We start from the raw sequence: 16341 nt of genomic DNA on the forward strand, positions 1-16341 counted from the left end.
AAATATACACACATATATGAAATATGGTCCAGATCTGTTCCTAAAAAAAGTCTTCGGGAAAGTCCAAGAATAGAAAGAAAATACGTATCATCCCCAATGCATAGAAAACAACTTACCACTTTCCCCTCAAACCAACTCCCACTTCTGAGTTCCTTATTTCTGGAAATAGCACTACCATTCATCCAATCATCATGCTAAAAATTTCATTATCTTTTTTTAACTTCCATATCCAAAATGTTACTAAGTCCTATTGCTTCTACCTCTACAACATCTCAACTATGTAAGTCTCCTTCCTCTTTCCTCAGACACAATCCAAGAACCTAATCTCTCTGTCCTCACATAGCACCAATCCCTCTCCCCTAAGTCTCTCCACACTCTAATCTATCTTCACAAGTCACATGCACAGATGTGATCATGTCACTCTTCTACCCAAAACTCTTCGGAGCTGACTGATTACCCAATAAAATAAAATTCAGGTTCCCTAGCAAGCCACTTGGGTGACTTCCAGAAGCTGCTATCTCCCTTTCCAAATCTCTCTCATACTTGTCTCTTCCACATGGACAACAATTCTGCCAAAGTACATTATTATGGTTCCAGCCATCTTTCCATCTTTTGAAATAATACTGACCTTTAGATATGTTTTAATGCCATTTCCTTCAATGATCCCCACAATCAGAAATGATCTTTCCTTCTAGTAACACGCTGTATTTCTCTTGAACTATTAGCTTAAATTCTATACCATAGTTATTGTACAGAATTATGTACTTTGCATGTTTCATGATCCCCAACGTATTTACAAATTAACTTTCTAGTCTTAGGAATACAGTTGGTGACCATATAACATCATAATTAACTGGCCCATAAAGGTCAATCACATAAAATCTTATAATCAAAAAGGCATGTGCCATTTCTTCCAATACAGGGGTCCTAAGAACTGTCTACTAACTTTCACTAGATATGAAAATTATCCAGCTCAGTAATAGCATTTTCATAACTTTTCTATACTTATCTTACAAGGTGATACTAAGAAACTTTACTAGAGATCATTATACTGCCTAATAGGTATTTCTGCTAATAGACATTTGCTAATAATCATTTAAGTATTAAAAGAAAGCCTCTCATAGGAAAGTCTTTTTTGGCGTGTAAAACCTGCCATGTAGTTCAAATCTACTGCGGTAGTTTCTTCTGTACTAGCAAATGAGGGAACACATCTTAAAACACCTTTTCACTTGGACAATGTAGAAATGGATACTGAAGATATAAATAATGGCTTACTTCCCTCTGCCCACTGTAACAACTCTTCATCATCTTTTTCAGAGTTTGAAACAGTAAAAATATCAGACTATCAGAAATCCATGACATCTCCATGTTAACGCTAATCAGATCCATCCATCAATCAATTAATAAAAGTTTATTAAGCGCCTAAGCACAGAGGATACAAAAAGAGGCAAGACAATGCCTACCCTCAAGTAGCTCACAATGTAATGAGGGAGACAAAAAGAAACAAATATATACAAAGGAAGCTATGTACACAACAAATGGGAAATAACTAACAGAGGAAAAATAGTGGAATTAAGAGGGGTTGAGGAAGGCTTCCTATAGAAGGTGGAATTTTAATTGAGACTTAAAGGACACCAAGATGATGAACAGTCTAGTGGAGGAGGAAGAACATTCTAAACATAGTGCCTAGAGTCAAGAGACAACAGTTTGGGTGAACGAGCCAGAATGTCAGTCACTAGATAGAAAAATGTTTTGAGGAATAAGTATTTGGGGGAAAAAGTTGTAAGAAGATTGGAAACGTAGAAGGGATTATGATGGGTTTTGAAGCATTTGATTCTGGAGGCAATGGGAAGAGACAATACTTAAAATACTGGAGTAATTTGGAAAATTTAGGGCCTGTGAGGACATCCTCCTGAGGCCAGGAGGTATATACTGTATCTGTCCCAAGGCCTGTTAGCTTTAGATGTTTGGAAGACCCCCATACCTATCCGTATTTGGAAGATGGCTAAGGAAAAGACATAAAAAAGGGCATTAAAAAAGCCAGTCACTTTCTCTACTTCTAAAACTTTCAAAACTTGCAGAAGCAGAAGTACTCAGTCCCTCACTGCTAACATTACATTTTATTTGTAGGCTCTTACTAGAAACAAAGCCCTGCTTACCTTTTTAAAAATTTTTCCATTCGGTTGCACTTCATCTTCTTCAATTAGTACTTCACGTGTTCCTAGAAGCCTTTTGTCCTTAAATTTGTTCTCTGCATACTTAAAAACTTTATCCAGAGTATCACATCCAGGGTAGAGCACTGAAGCCAAACCGTGCAGGCTGTTAACAGAGCGGTATGCTGCATTAGGCTGTCTATTTACAGGCTTTGCTTTAAGTTGATTGGATCTTGCTTGTCTTGATCCACATATAAGGTAAAATGGAATGTACGTTAAAATAGTGTAGATCAAAATTACAAAGTTTATGAAACATAAAAGAATAGGGTTGATGTTCTGTTTTAGCTTCATTGCAGCTGTTGCTGAAGCTCCTGGGGTACTCATGACTGCTTACAAGTTGGAATAATAGACTTCAGGAAGAATCTAAAGAAAAGGAAAAAATAAGTAAAGTTACTTTAAAGGTTAGATTTTTAAAATATATTTTTAATAATTATTCAGTATCAACAAGGTAATTCAAGTATGTTTTCATACAATTAGACAAACATACTGAGTCTTATTCCTGTATTACCCTCTTCCCTTTCCACTTTAAGCATAGGCATTAGTATCAAACCAATTTGGCTATACAGTTATCAGAAAATTATCATACAAAAGTTTACTAATCTTGAGCACAAAATCCTCAACTGAAGTACTCATTTTCAATTACCAACATCGAAGAGAACAGAGAAAGCTATAAAAGAAAACGATCCAAAGAAGGAAGAGCATTCTAAACACAGTGCCTAGAGTCAAGAGACAAGTTTGGGTGAGCAAGCCAGAATGTCAGTCACTAGACAGAAAAATGTTTTGAGAAATAAGTATTTTTGGGGATTAAGTTGTAAGATTGGAAAGGTAGAAGGGGTTATAATGGGTTTTGAAGCATTTGATCCTGGAGGCAATGGGAAGACAATACTTAAAATATTCAAATTCTAGGTGCCCACTATTCAGCAGCAAGAGTGGTAGAAAAAGTAGCCTTTGACTTTGTTAATTCTTTCCTTATATCTGTGGGTTAGCAGGCATATTTCGATGTTGCAATTTAGAAAACTCAGGTAAGTGACTACCATTTAATAACAAAGTAATTCAGTAACCAAAAGCTGGGGAATTTAGAAGGGGGACATATTTTGAGGGGTAGAGCTGGTAGGCTTTGTTTTGAATATTTTGGTGGCAATACAATTTTTCTTTCTATCCCTGACGTGACCTGAAGACTATTTCAGGGAACATATCTTTTTACACGAACTTAATATACCACATTTAGACTATATTGTATTATGTTGTTCATATATAAAGATGTCACTTAGCATAGAATAATACCTATTTAAAACAGCATCCCAGCAAAATTAGCTAATATTTTTCAGTCAATATTTACTTTAGAATATTTTTTTAAATAAAAGATTACAAAGAACAAGGTATCAGAAGATAAAAGTATAAGATGGTCCCTGCCCTCAACAAACTTGGCATTTATCCGAGGAAAAAGGGAACAAATTTTAAAATTCAACAATTCAAGAGTTTTACAATTATAGAAGACTAAAAAAAATCAGATGTTTCTAAGCAATACATAATTAACTGACACTGATGAATAAGAAGGGCTATAAATTCAGAAGAAAGAAAAGTTGTGGCCTGGAAAGTGTTCATAGAGGAAGGACCTTAAGCTTGACCTTAAGGAACAGATAGGCAAGAATGTGGAATGAAGGGGAGGGCAGTGGAGTCTTCACTGTTACAGGTATATACAGACGAAAGCCAACCAACTCGTTTCAGTACAGCACAGATTTTGTATTCAACAACAGTCTGAGATGGGACAGGACAGGTAGAAAGTGTCAAAATGGAGGCGTTTGTATGCAAGAAGAAGAGGGATTCTGGCCATTTTCTTGTAGGAAGTGAGAAGCCACAAACTGATCTATTCGTTTTAAAGAAACCACCAGAATAGACCAATACCTGGTTAGTTTCATCTTCTGCAGGAAGGCTTAGGAAAAGAGAAATAAATGACTTTACTATTTGTCTGGCTCCTGAATCTAAAGCATACTTGTCAAGCCCTTCTCAGCAGTATGTTTCTTCCCCCCATAAAACAGTCCCATACCAGAGACCTACCCAGGTAGCCTAGGGAGGAATGGGTAGAAAAAGAGAACTTCAAAAATATTTGAAAGCACTACCAAATGGGAGGACAAGAGCAGAATAGATGGCATTTGGAAAATTGTACGTTACTTTTGGTGGCACCAAGGTTTTCCCTGAAATTAATTTCCCTCTTTTTTAACACTAATTTTTTTTTCAGTGAAGTTATAAGGTTTCAAATCACAAAGCACAATTTCTCAGCAATCAAATTTACATCACCCAACAGGTACCAAGAGATGTATGGTGGACATAAATAGACCACAGCAAATTACAAATGAGGAAGGGTGTGGGGGGTGGGGAGCCATCTAGAGCTTGTAATCAGATATACTTATAACCTGAAAAAAGGAAATGGGCTATTATGTATTGAGCAAGAGGAACAATAAAAGATAGATGCAAAGACTTAGTGCTGCATTAGACACTGGGTGGACTCCAATGTAAAGATATATAAGATGATATACATGAGAATCATACACAATGAGACAGTATATCTTAGTCGCAATCTGGAACTCTGGAGGGAATACATATATCCTGGTAAATATTGTAGAAATTACAGTGATATTGTAGCTGAAAAAGATATTTTTTTGCTCTCTGGGTAAAGAGTTACGATGTTCTTGTAGTCACTATAAACATCAAAATTACAAAATGATTCAGGCCTAACATACAAAACTAAATAAAAAGCATCACATCAAAAGAGTTACCTCATAGTTTACGTAACAGAGCATGGGTATCAATAGTAAGCAAAAAATATACTTCTATAACTAGATTAAGCAAGAATGGTATATACTTATGGTTACAAAGCACTATACATCTCATCTGATCCTCACAATCATCTCAGGAGAAAAGTAGGGCAGGTATTGCCCATTTTACAGATGAATAAACTAAGTTAAACTTAGTTAACATCAGGGAATCCCAGTCTTCAGATCCCAAATTCATTGTTTCTTCAATCACACTGTACAGAGTTGCCTTTCTATAAATATTCAGCATGACAAGAATAATTTAAAGGAGCATGAATTTTTAAAATGTTCAATGCACAGCTATTTTAAGTAAACTTGTAAATTAATATCTGTGTTCGAATTCTTTAAATAGAGCTTTGTAACTGTCCCTCATCGAAAGCCTGAAGGGGAAAATATATTTGCGGAAACAGTTATGCAGAATGATACGGCACAGTAACAATTCATAACTAAAGTATGAAGTTCCGGAAAAAATAACATTACACAGTGTTTTTAATAGCTAATAAGGTATGTATGCATGTTAAACACTTCATAGTAAATAATTTTCAATTTTTCAATCAGTGTACAATCAAAATGGTAACAATTCCACAATAAGTTGGTGATCTTAATTCCTCCTAGACACATCTTCACTTTCAAAAAAAAAAAAGAAAAGAAAAAGGAGCAAACATACAACAAAAACCCAAGAGTTAAGTAGGAAATTTCTAACCCGAGAAATCTCCCCTTTCTTCAACTCATTAAATAGAAAGTGAGCTAAAACGCCCCGTCTCTAAGGGTTGGACTGGGATGGCCTGGGGCAGACGCAGCGCTTTTCCTGCAGGGGTGGGAGGGTTTACTTCCAGCCCAGAACACGAGGTCACAGCCCCGCCCCCGGGCAGCGCCGGCCCCAAAGAACGAGAAAACTCACACGTAGCCACAGCGTAACAAACCCATGGCGTCCAGCGGCTCAGGAGAATGGGCGGTCGCTAGAAAAGGGGCGCGGGCACTCGCCCGGGCCCCCGCCCGCCCGCCCCTCACATCACACATGAGACCGAACGCTCTGAGCGTGTTCTCTCGGGTGCGGAGGGGCGGGCGCGCTCTCCTCCCCCCCCAAAGGAGGCAGGCGAGAGCTCGGGGGACCGGGGAGGGGTGGGGGGGGGGAAGGGGGGAAAGAATAGGTGGGGTAGGGGAGGGGAAGGGAAGGGGGAGAGAACTGAGAGGGGGGAGGGAGGAAGCCACGGAGCTCAACAAAGCGGGTGGCCCCGCCCGTCAGGCGGCTTCAATGACGTAAAGCGGAGGGGGCTGGGGTCTCGGTAACCCCTCCCCACCGCGGCTAAGGAGGAGGGGCAGGGCGGGGCACGCAAGGAGGGCACTGTGGCCCACATATCTTCTGGACCCATCTGCTTCACTTTTCCCTCCCTCCCAGGACATACAAGTTCCACGTGACAAAACTAAATCAATAACTGTATAAGAGGTTGGCCTGGAGGACGTGGCATTGGCTGATGAAAAGCCAATCTCTACAAGATTTCATTGCGAGGGAAATTCAGAAAGCCTCGTTTATCGACGGGAAAGGTGCTTCGCATAATAGTTTGTCAAATTTTCAATAGTTAATTAAGCATCCCCAAATCTCTGGCCAGGCTCCAGATGCTAAGACCAACTTGTGAGGGTTTTTCCATTTGTTTTGGCCAGGTCTTATTACTAGTTTTCTGCAATGAGCTCCCAGAGAGGAAACTCCGTTCTCCAACTGCAGATTACCAATCATGCAATTTATAATCTAAGGGAGCTGTTGCCGGGGGCGCTAGAGGGCACCTTCACTTGTCCATGTGGCCAGTATGGTGGCAGAGGCAGGACTTTCACCCAAGGCTTTCTAACTTCCGGGGCTCAACACTGCACTTTGTAGCTATAGCTAAAATTGGAACAGGACTATAGAGCTGGAAGGAACCTCAGAGGCCCCAAATGCAACTCTTTCCTTTTACAGGGGCCAAAACTAAGACGCGGGAAAAGTCAAGTGATTTAGTTAAGGTCATTAAGTCATTAACCCTAACCTAACCCAAAGTCAAGTCCTATGACTCCAACGTGCCCCACCCCCATACCAGCAAAAACTTCTTTACAGGCACTCCATAAAAATAAATTAACAGGCCCTTTTGAAATAAAAAATACTTTTGGAACACAGTATTTAGTCCATATTTTGAATGAGAAAACTAGAGAGAAAAAAAGGGGAAAACATTTATTTTCAAAGACTTGGAAAATAAAGCCATAACTGATTTTTATCGTGTAAAGATTTATATGAGGCAATTCTTTTGGCTCAATCAGAACATGTTTTCTTCCCTGCTTTTCTGGATTAAAGGGATAGTAAAAATTCACAGGTTTGGTCAGGTAGAATTGATATAAAACATTTAATTAGATGATTTAATTATACTCAGCCCAATCTTCCTATCTTAAAAAATTAACAGCAGGTTTACATCTTCAAACATTTAGGTTATATTTATACATACCTATCTACATTATTTCTAAGTTTCTCAAATTTGTAGTAATTCCTCCTTTGAAAGTGATCCTTAGTAGGGTTTCTTTACAAAAATAAGTAAAACAGGCTCACTATCAAATCCAAGAAAACTCAAATTTAGTTTTATCATGAGTTTATACAAAAGGTAAATTTAATGGTGGCTGGACCACACAGCGGATGGAGCGCTGGACCTAGAATCAGGCTTCCTGATTTTGGTTCAAATCTGGCCTCAGAAACTTACTAGCTGTGTGACCCTGGGCAAATCATTTAACCCTGTTTGCCTCAATTTCCTGATGGAAAAACAAGCTGGAAAAGGACATGGAAATCCACTCCAGTATCTTTGCCAAGAAAACTGGGGTCATGAAGAATTAGACAGGACTGAACAACAAATTTAGTGATTTTGAAAACAATACTATAATGTGGTTCTTTGGAAAAACAATAGTCCCCTTTAACTAGAATAGGACAATTGGCCACAAATCCATTTATGCAAATTAATATGCAAAAAATATAACCAGAGGTATTCACTGGGCAATATAAGTGAAATAAAAACAAAAGGTACAAGCAAAAACTTATTTTAAAAACTATAACCAGGGCTATAAAAATGTGCACACCCTTTGACCCAGCAATATCACTTCTAGGGCTATATCCCAAAGAGATCATAAAAATGGGAAAATGACGCACATGTACAAAAATATTTATAGCAGCTCTTTTTGTGGTGGCCAAGAACTGGAAATTGAGGGGATGCCCATCAATTGGGGAATGGCTAAAAAAATTGTGGTATATGAATATAATGGAATATTACTGTGCTATAAGAAATGATGAGCAGGCAGATTTCTGAAAAATCTGGAAAGACTTATTGAACTGATGCTGAGTGAAATGCAGAAACAAGAATACAGTACATAAGAACAGCCACATTGTGCGACGAGTAACTCTGATAGACTTAGCTCTTCTCAACAATGCAAGGACCTAAAACAACTCCAAAAGACTCATGATGGAAAATGCCATCCACATCCAGAGAAAGAAATAAGGAGTCTGAATGCTGATCAAAGCATACTATTTGCTCTCTTTTTTTGTTTTGTTTTTTCTTTCTCATGGTTCCTCTCATTCATTCTAATTCTCCTATATAACATGACTAATGTGAAAATATGTTTAATAAGAAATGTATACGGAAAGTCTATATTGGATTGCACACCATCTTGGGAAAAAGGAAGGGGAGGGGGACCAAGAAAATATAAAACCTATGGAAGTGGATGTTGAAAACTAAAAGTAAATAAATTATTTTTAAAAATTTTAAGTGCTGACAACTGACTAGGACAAACGAGTTATAGTGCCTACTATGTGTCAGGCACTGTGCTAAGCACTTTACAAAAAATTATCTTAATTTAAGCCTCAGAGCAACCCTACAAGGTATGTTCTATCATTATCCCCATTTTACAGATGAGGAAACAGGCAAACAAAGGTTAAGTGACTTGCCAGACAGAATATTTAAGTGTATCAGGATAGTAAATCTAAAATTAAAGATACTAAAGAAGAGTCAATTGTGTGAAGATGGTAGAATAAGGCAGGAAACTACTTGGCTCTCCCAAATAAAATAATGCCTTAAAGTAAATTTTAGAAAAGCAGAATTAATTAAAAGTTAATTAATTACAGCAGTCAGCCAGCTCAAGACAACATGGGAAGGTCCTTGGGAAAGACAGATCTGACCTTCCACAGGGTGGAAGGTCTGGCCTGACTGAAGTTGGACTACTTCCTGCCAACTTAACAATAGCAAGCCCTGGGAGCAGCTATATAAGCCAAAAGCCTTAACTTCTATTGGGGGGGGGCGGGGGGGGACGGTGTCCAGTAACTGCTCAGGGAAGACTGTAGGAACCCTCTGCTGGTGCTGGACAGGAGATCCAGAAGTGCTGACCAGACTCTGTCCCAGGCTGTGGTTGCAGGCAAAGAGGAGTAAGCGCCTGCCCGCTGAGTGTGGTCCCAGGGATAGAGGCCTATTAGTTGTGGTCACTCACAAGAGAGCCGAATCCCCGGTTCAGTTCAAGGACAGAGGTGTGAGCTGACCCTTACAGCCATCTTAAGGACCACAGGGAACAAGAGTACTTCAAGTGGTAGCGGTGCTGGGGTCCTTGGTCATAGCTGAGGAGTGGAGAAGAGTACCTGAGGTCACTTACATAGACCAAGGAATGAACCAGAGGAACAGTGACAACACCTAGCCTTGGATTATACTACACTGAAAGGACTAAGAGGTCAAAGGTCCCCAAACAGAGCCCAGAAAACAGCAGCACAAAAAACCTATAGCCTGGGACTTTATCCCCCACACCCCAGGAGCAGAGTCTGACTCTAACATAAAGTTAACAGCCAAGAAATGGGCTGTTAAAAAAGAATAGGTTAAAAAAAAGAAAGAAAGAATACAGCCATAGATAGCGACTAAGGTAACAGAGAAGCTGTGTTCAAACTCAGGAGAAGACAAAATAGCTTCTTGTAAAGCTTCAAAGAAAAGTGTAAAAAGGTCACAAGCCCAAAAGAGTTCTTGGAAGAGCTTGAAAAGGACTTTAACAATCAAACAAAAGAGGTTAAGGAAAAACTGGGAAAAGAAATGTGTAATGCCAAAAAAAAAAGCAAGAAAATTATAAAAAGAAAGTCAACCAACTCGAAAAAGTGATCTTAAAATTTACTGAAGAAAATAACCCCATAAAACTTACAATTGGTTTAAGGGGAAGCTAATGACTTCTTAAGATATCAAGAAATATTTTAAAAAAATCAGAACAATGAAAAATAGAAGAGAATGCAAAACATCTCATTAGAGAAACAACTGAGCTGGAAAACAGAGGAGAAACGATGTAAGAATTGTTGGACTACCTGAAAGTTAAGATCAAAAACTGTCTAGACACTATACTTCAAGAAATTACTGAGGAAAATTACCCTGAAGTTTTAAAACTAAAGGATAAAACAGAAATTGAAAAAAAAATCCACAGATTACTACATAAAAGAGATCAACATAATTAATCATATTAAAAACAAAAAACTTAAAACCACAGTTAATCAACAGATGCATAAAAAGCACTTGACAAAACTCAACACTCATTTATGTTAAAAGAAAAAACCCTAAAGAGCATCAGTATACAGAGCCTTTTTTAAAATATAAAAAATTATATATGTTAAAGAAAATTGGCATTATTCACAATGAAAAATAACTAAATGTTTTCCCTCTAAATACAAAGGGTAAAGAAGAATCTCCTCTTGCCACTATTAAAGACATTAACAATTAAGCTGTTCTATCAGCAGAGAATAAGATGGTATCCTCTGAAAACTCCAGAGAAATTAGGGAGTTTTGTAAGTGGGATAATTAACAGATTCTGCGAATTAAGAAGATATTAAAGCCAAAAAAAGTTGTATGCACATCTGTTAAAAACTACAAGAAAATTATACGGAAATCCTAATCAAATTAATAATTTATTAATGACAAAAAGCATAAGATATTTCTTAGTCAACATACCAGGACATATTAAGACTTACATAACTACAAAGCACTCTTTACAGAAATTAAGATAAATTCGGGAGTGATATCACTACTTCTGCATGAGTCTTGCTAACATCCATATAATTAATTTACCTATTTATTGTTATACAAATCAAACTACCGGGGGTTACTAAAAAAGAGCTAACAAAAATAATGAAATTCCTATTAAAAACAGAATCTCATGGCAAACACTTTTTAAGTATAAATGAAGGTGAAATAGCATCTTCAGGTTTTAAATTCTATTTTAGAGTGATAAACCAGCAAAACTTTTGGGTACTAGTTAAAAAACAGAAAAATTCAATAGTAAAATGGATTAAGTAAGAATCAGAAAAAAAAAAACCAAGCCCAAGAATGTAAACCACTTATGGAAGATTCTTTATTTGACGAGGAAAGCATAGTTTTAGACCAGCATTCTATTCTACATATCTTAAGTTCCAAAAAGAAATTCAAAATAAATATATAAGTTGCATCATTTTAAAAGCTGCAAGAAAATGGAAGGAACTACCTTTCACAACTATGGTTGATAGTGAATTCCTAACAAAATATAAAAGAGAGCAAGATAAAAGACAGAAAATGTATTTCACAAAAATCAATATAGCTAGAATAGAGGAAAACTGTCATTAAAAAATCATCACATCAAAAATCTAAAATCTGATATCTATGATAAATGTGTGTTAATTTCCTGTAAGATCAAAATTGGAATTCCCAAATAATTAGTCCAAGGGGATAAACATAATTCTCCAAAAATGAATTGTAATCTATCAACAGCCATATGAAAGAAGAGAAATGCACATCACAAGAGCTCTAAATTTCTCCTCACACCCAGCAAATTAACAAAGATGACAAAAGACAAAAATAGTGAATGTTGGAGAAATTACAAGAAGAGGTAACACAATTGTTGGGGTTGTAAATTGGTCCTATCATCATGAATAATTATTTGGAACTACATGATTCCACTGCTACTCATCTGGCCCAAGGAGGGTAAAATATACATACACATACATACATACACACACACACACACACACACACACACACACACGTACGTATTCAAAGATACACTTTGTGACAGCAAAGAACAAAAAACAAAATTGGGATTCCCTTCTAGGGGAACAGCAATGGAATATTATACTGCACCATAAGAAAAGAAAACTAAAAATAATTCAGAGAAACATGGGAAGATCATTTTGAACTGATGAAAAGTAAAGTAGAACCAAGTAAACATGAATATAACGATGTAAACAAAAATAATAAAATGAAACTGAACTTTTAAAATTCTAATCACCAAGCTTAACCCTTGAGAATCAAAGAATCTGAGAGCTAAAACGAACCTTGGGAGCTAGCTAATCCAACTGATATACAGAGTATATAAAATAAGAAAGTGCACTTCCTTCTTTTCCTTGGAGAAGTAGGGGGCTACATATAAAATATTGCATACACAGTGAGAAGAGGTCAATGTGTCATAGTTGGTTTAACTATTTTTTTCTTTTTTTATAAAAAGGGCTCAATGAAAGAAGGAGCAGTATATTTGGGTATGGCTGATATAAAAACAAAAGGCATCAATAAAACTTTAAAAAAAAACTTAGTTATTAAGGAATTCAAAAACCAGTTAGGATAGGAGAAAAGTAAGACATGGGTTTAGGAAGAGGATAGATACAAAAGTAACCATGATGTAAGGAAGATATCACAAATACAAAAAGAGGTCTACCCAAGTGTTATGAAAAATTTGAGAAAGAAAATATTTCTTTTTTTTTCTTTTTTTTTTGGGGGGGGGGGGTAAGATTTGAGCATCAAGGAAGACTTCATTAAAAAGGCTGAGCCTTAAAGGAAAAAAGGGCTTTTCAACTAGTAGAGATGAAAGAAACAGAAAGGTCTGTTTTAGGTATGGTGGACAAAGTAAGCTAAGGGAGGGGAAATAGGAGGGGGCAGGAAAATAGAGGACACAACCATAATCCAGACTAGCTACAATGTAAAGGGGCACAATACGAGGTAATTCTGAAAAGGTAAAGTTGCAGAAGGCCATGGACACCTACATTGAGCGTTTATACTTTATATTAAATAATCAGGGCTCATAACAGGGCTGAAAAGGGCTTTAGAAATCCATTTAGTCAAACTCTTCTTATTTGACAAGAAAATTGAGTCCCAGGGAGAAGGGATTTGCCCAAAATCACGCAGCATTATTAGTAGCTCATCTGGCTATAAGAAACACAATCTCCTAACTTCTAGTTGTCTTGTCTACCCAGAAAGTTTATAAATATCTCAAGGACAGATTTACCATTTTATAACCCCTGTTTCCAGCAATGCTAGATATATATATGTACACACATACATAAATATCTAGCATTGCTGGAAACGGGGGTTATAAAATATACATATGCATACACACACAAATATAAGCAAGGTGCTAAATCTGTTGAAAAAGATGAAAAGTAAACTGAGGTATAAGTGACCTTGCGGAGGTCATACAGCACAAACAGTAGCAAATCTAGGGAAAAGAACCCAGGTCCTCTAACTCCTAATCCAGCTTTCTTTCCCCATGTTACCTGAATAGGATCAAAAGGCTTAGTCTTAGCATTTTCAAAGAGCCATAAGTCCAAGTTCAAAAAGTATCTTTAGGATATAGTTCTGCAGAGAAATGAATTAAAAGGAAAAGTTACTGCTGCCTCTAGAGGGTAGTAGTGATTTTAAAATACACCAAAGGTCCTGGAGGATCAAGTAAAAAATTACTTGAAATAACAAACAAATTTAGCAGAGTTGCAGGATATAAAAATAAACACATAAATTATCAGCATTTTACATATTACTTACTAACAAAGCCCAACAGCAAGAGGTAGAGAAATTACATTTAAAGTTACTGCAGACATCGTAAAACTTGCCCAAAAAAAAATCCAGGAACCATATGAACATAATTACAAAACACTTTTCAGACAAATAAAGTCATCTAAATATTTGAAAAAATATCACTTGCTAATATAATAAAAATAATAATTCTACCTAAATTAATTTACTTATTCAGTTCCACACCCATCAAACTACCAAAAAATTATTTTAAATAGCCAAAAAAAAATACAAAAGGTCCAGAATATCAAGGAAATTAATGAAAAGAAATGCAAGGGAAGATGGCCTAGAAATACCAGACTTTAAATTGTATTATAAAACAGCAATCATCAAAACTACTTGGTACTGGGTAAGAAACAGTAATGGATCAGTGGAATAGGTTAGGTACACAAGATACAATCGTTAAGGACTATAGTAATCTACTATTTGATAAACTCAAAGACTCCAGCTTCTGGGATAAGAACTCATTATTTAACAAAAACTGCTTGGAAAATAGCAGAAACTAGGCATAGACCAACATCTTACACCCTATACCAAGATAAAGTCAAAATGGGTACGTGATTTAGATATAAAAGCAAATATATAAGATACACACATAATAGATATATGGCAGATATAAGCAAACTGGGAAAGCAAGGAATAGTTTACCTGTCAGATTTAAATCAAACAAGAGATAGAGAACATTATGAAATGCAAAATGGATACTTTTGATTACATTAAATTGAAAAGTTTTTGCACAAAGAAAGCCAGTGCAACCAAAATTGGAAGGAAAGCAGAAAGCTGGGAAACAATTTTTACAGCCAGTGTCTCTGATAAAGGCATCATTTCTAAAATACGTAGAGAACAGAGTTGAATTTATAAGAATACAAGTCATTCCCCAATTGATAAATGGTCAAGGGATATGAACAGGCAGTTTTCAGAGGAAGATATTAAAGCTATCTATAGTCTTATGAAAAAATGCTCTAAATCACTATTGGTTAGAGAAACGTAAATCAAAACAACTCTGAGGTAGCATATCACACCTGTCAAATTGGCTAACGTGACGAAACAGGAAAATGATAAATGTTGGAGAAGATGTGGGAAAATTGGAACACTCATGCATTGCTGGTGGAGTTGTGAAGTGATCCAACCATTCTAGACAGTAATTTGAAACTATACCCAAAGGGCTATATCCAACAATACCAATTCTAGGTCTATATCCCAAAGAGATCATAAAAATGGGAAAAGGACCTACATGTACAAAAATATTTATTGCAGCTCTTTTTGTGATGGTCAAGAATTGGAAACTGAGGGGACACCCATTGATTGGGGAATGGCTGAACAAGTTGTGGCATATGAATATAATGGAATTGTGCTATAAGAAATGATGAGCAGGTGGACTTCAGAAAAACCTGGAAAGACATATATGAACTGATGCTGAGTGAACTGAGAAGAACCAGGAGAACACTGCACACAGTAACAGCCACAAGACTCTAGATTGAAAATGCTGTCCTCATCCAGAAAAAAGAACTATGGAGTCTGAGTGCAGAACGAAGCATACTATTTGCTCTCTTATTTTTGTTGTTTTGTTTTGTTTCTTCTTTCTCGTGGTTCCTCCCGTTGGTTCTAATACTTCTTTCTTTACAACATGACTAATGTGAAAATATGAATGAATGTATATGTAGAGCCTATATCACATTGCATGCCGTCTTGGAGAGGGAGGAGGGGAAAAAGGAGGAGAAAATTTATAACTCAAAAGCCAATATTAAAGAAGTCAATGTTACAAACTAAAATTAAATAAACTAATCTAAACAAAAAAAGAATACAGTATAAAAAAGCTTATGGAAGTGAGCGTTGAATACTAAAAATAAATTTAAACAGATTAATGAACAAATAAGTAAATGAAATGCACCAAAGGAAAAAGCCAGGCCTTCACCTTAGCTGTACTAACTAGCCAATAGCCCCTTGTATACCAAGCCCCAAGAATCTCCTACTGGGAACTCTACTCCTTTCCTATACAGTGGCACATCTTATCGTGGATTATGTGCAATGTGGGCTAACCTTAAGTTTTCTTTAATCAATCATAGTCTGACTTTATATTTAATCACATGGACAAGGAGGCTTCATATTTACGGTAAGAGAGGCCTGGGGAGGTTGTCCCTATAGGGACACTCAGACCTCTGCCCATCAAAACTAACCAGATCCCAGAATTCTCTGCCTCCTTGCCCACCTTACCTCTTTCTTAAATGGGATAGAAATCAAATCAGTATCATTGAGTGGCTACCAAAGCACAAAATACAGGAGGCCTCTCCCAAAACACATACACACTGCCAGTAAGGCCTTCCCTCTTAAATTACCTTCAGTCTATTCCTTATTTATCTTGTATGTGCCTAATTGTTTGTAATTTCTTTATGGGAATGTGAGGTCCTTAAGGGCAGGGATCGTTTTTTGCCTTCCTTTGTATCCCTAGCTCTTGGCACAGTGCCTGGCACATAGTTAAGTACT

At 36.8% G+C, this 16341-nt stretch overlaps 1 protein-coding gene across 5 annotated transcripts in view; it reads right to left on the reverse strand.

The window, feature by feature from the left end:
- The window catches only part of ACSL3 (acyl-CoA synthetase long chain family member 3), an 83919-nt gene that overhangs the window by 50695 nt on the left and 16883 nt on the right, over positions 1-16341 (reverse strand). For all 5 annotated transcript variants that reach the window (XM_036754096.1, XM_036754094.1, XM_036754092.1 and 2 more), the window contains one exon: positions 2160-2576. In XM_036754096.1, coding sequence (XP_036609991.1) covers positions 2160-2537 — 378 coding nt within the window. In that variant the 5' untranslated portion in view covers positions 2538-2576. The remainder of the gene's footprint in view (positions 1-2159; positions 2577-16341) is intronic.

This window comes from Trichosurus vulpecula, chromosome 4 (genome assembly GCF_011100635.1).
Source record: "Trichosurus vulpecula isolate mTriVul1 chromosome 4, mTriVul1.pri, whole genome shotgun sequence".
NCBI classification, from domain to species: Eukaryota; Metazoa; Chordata; class Mammalia; order Diprotodontia; family Phalangeridae; genus Trichosurus; species Trichosurus vulpecula.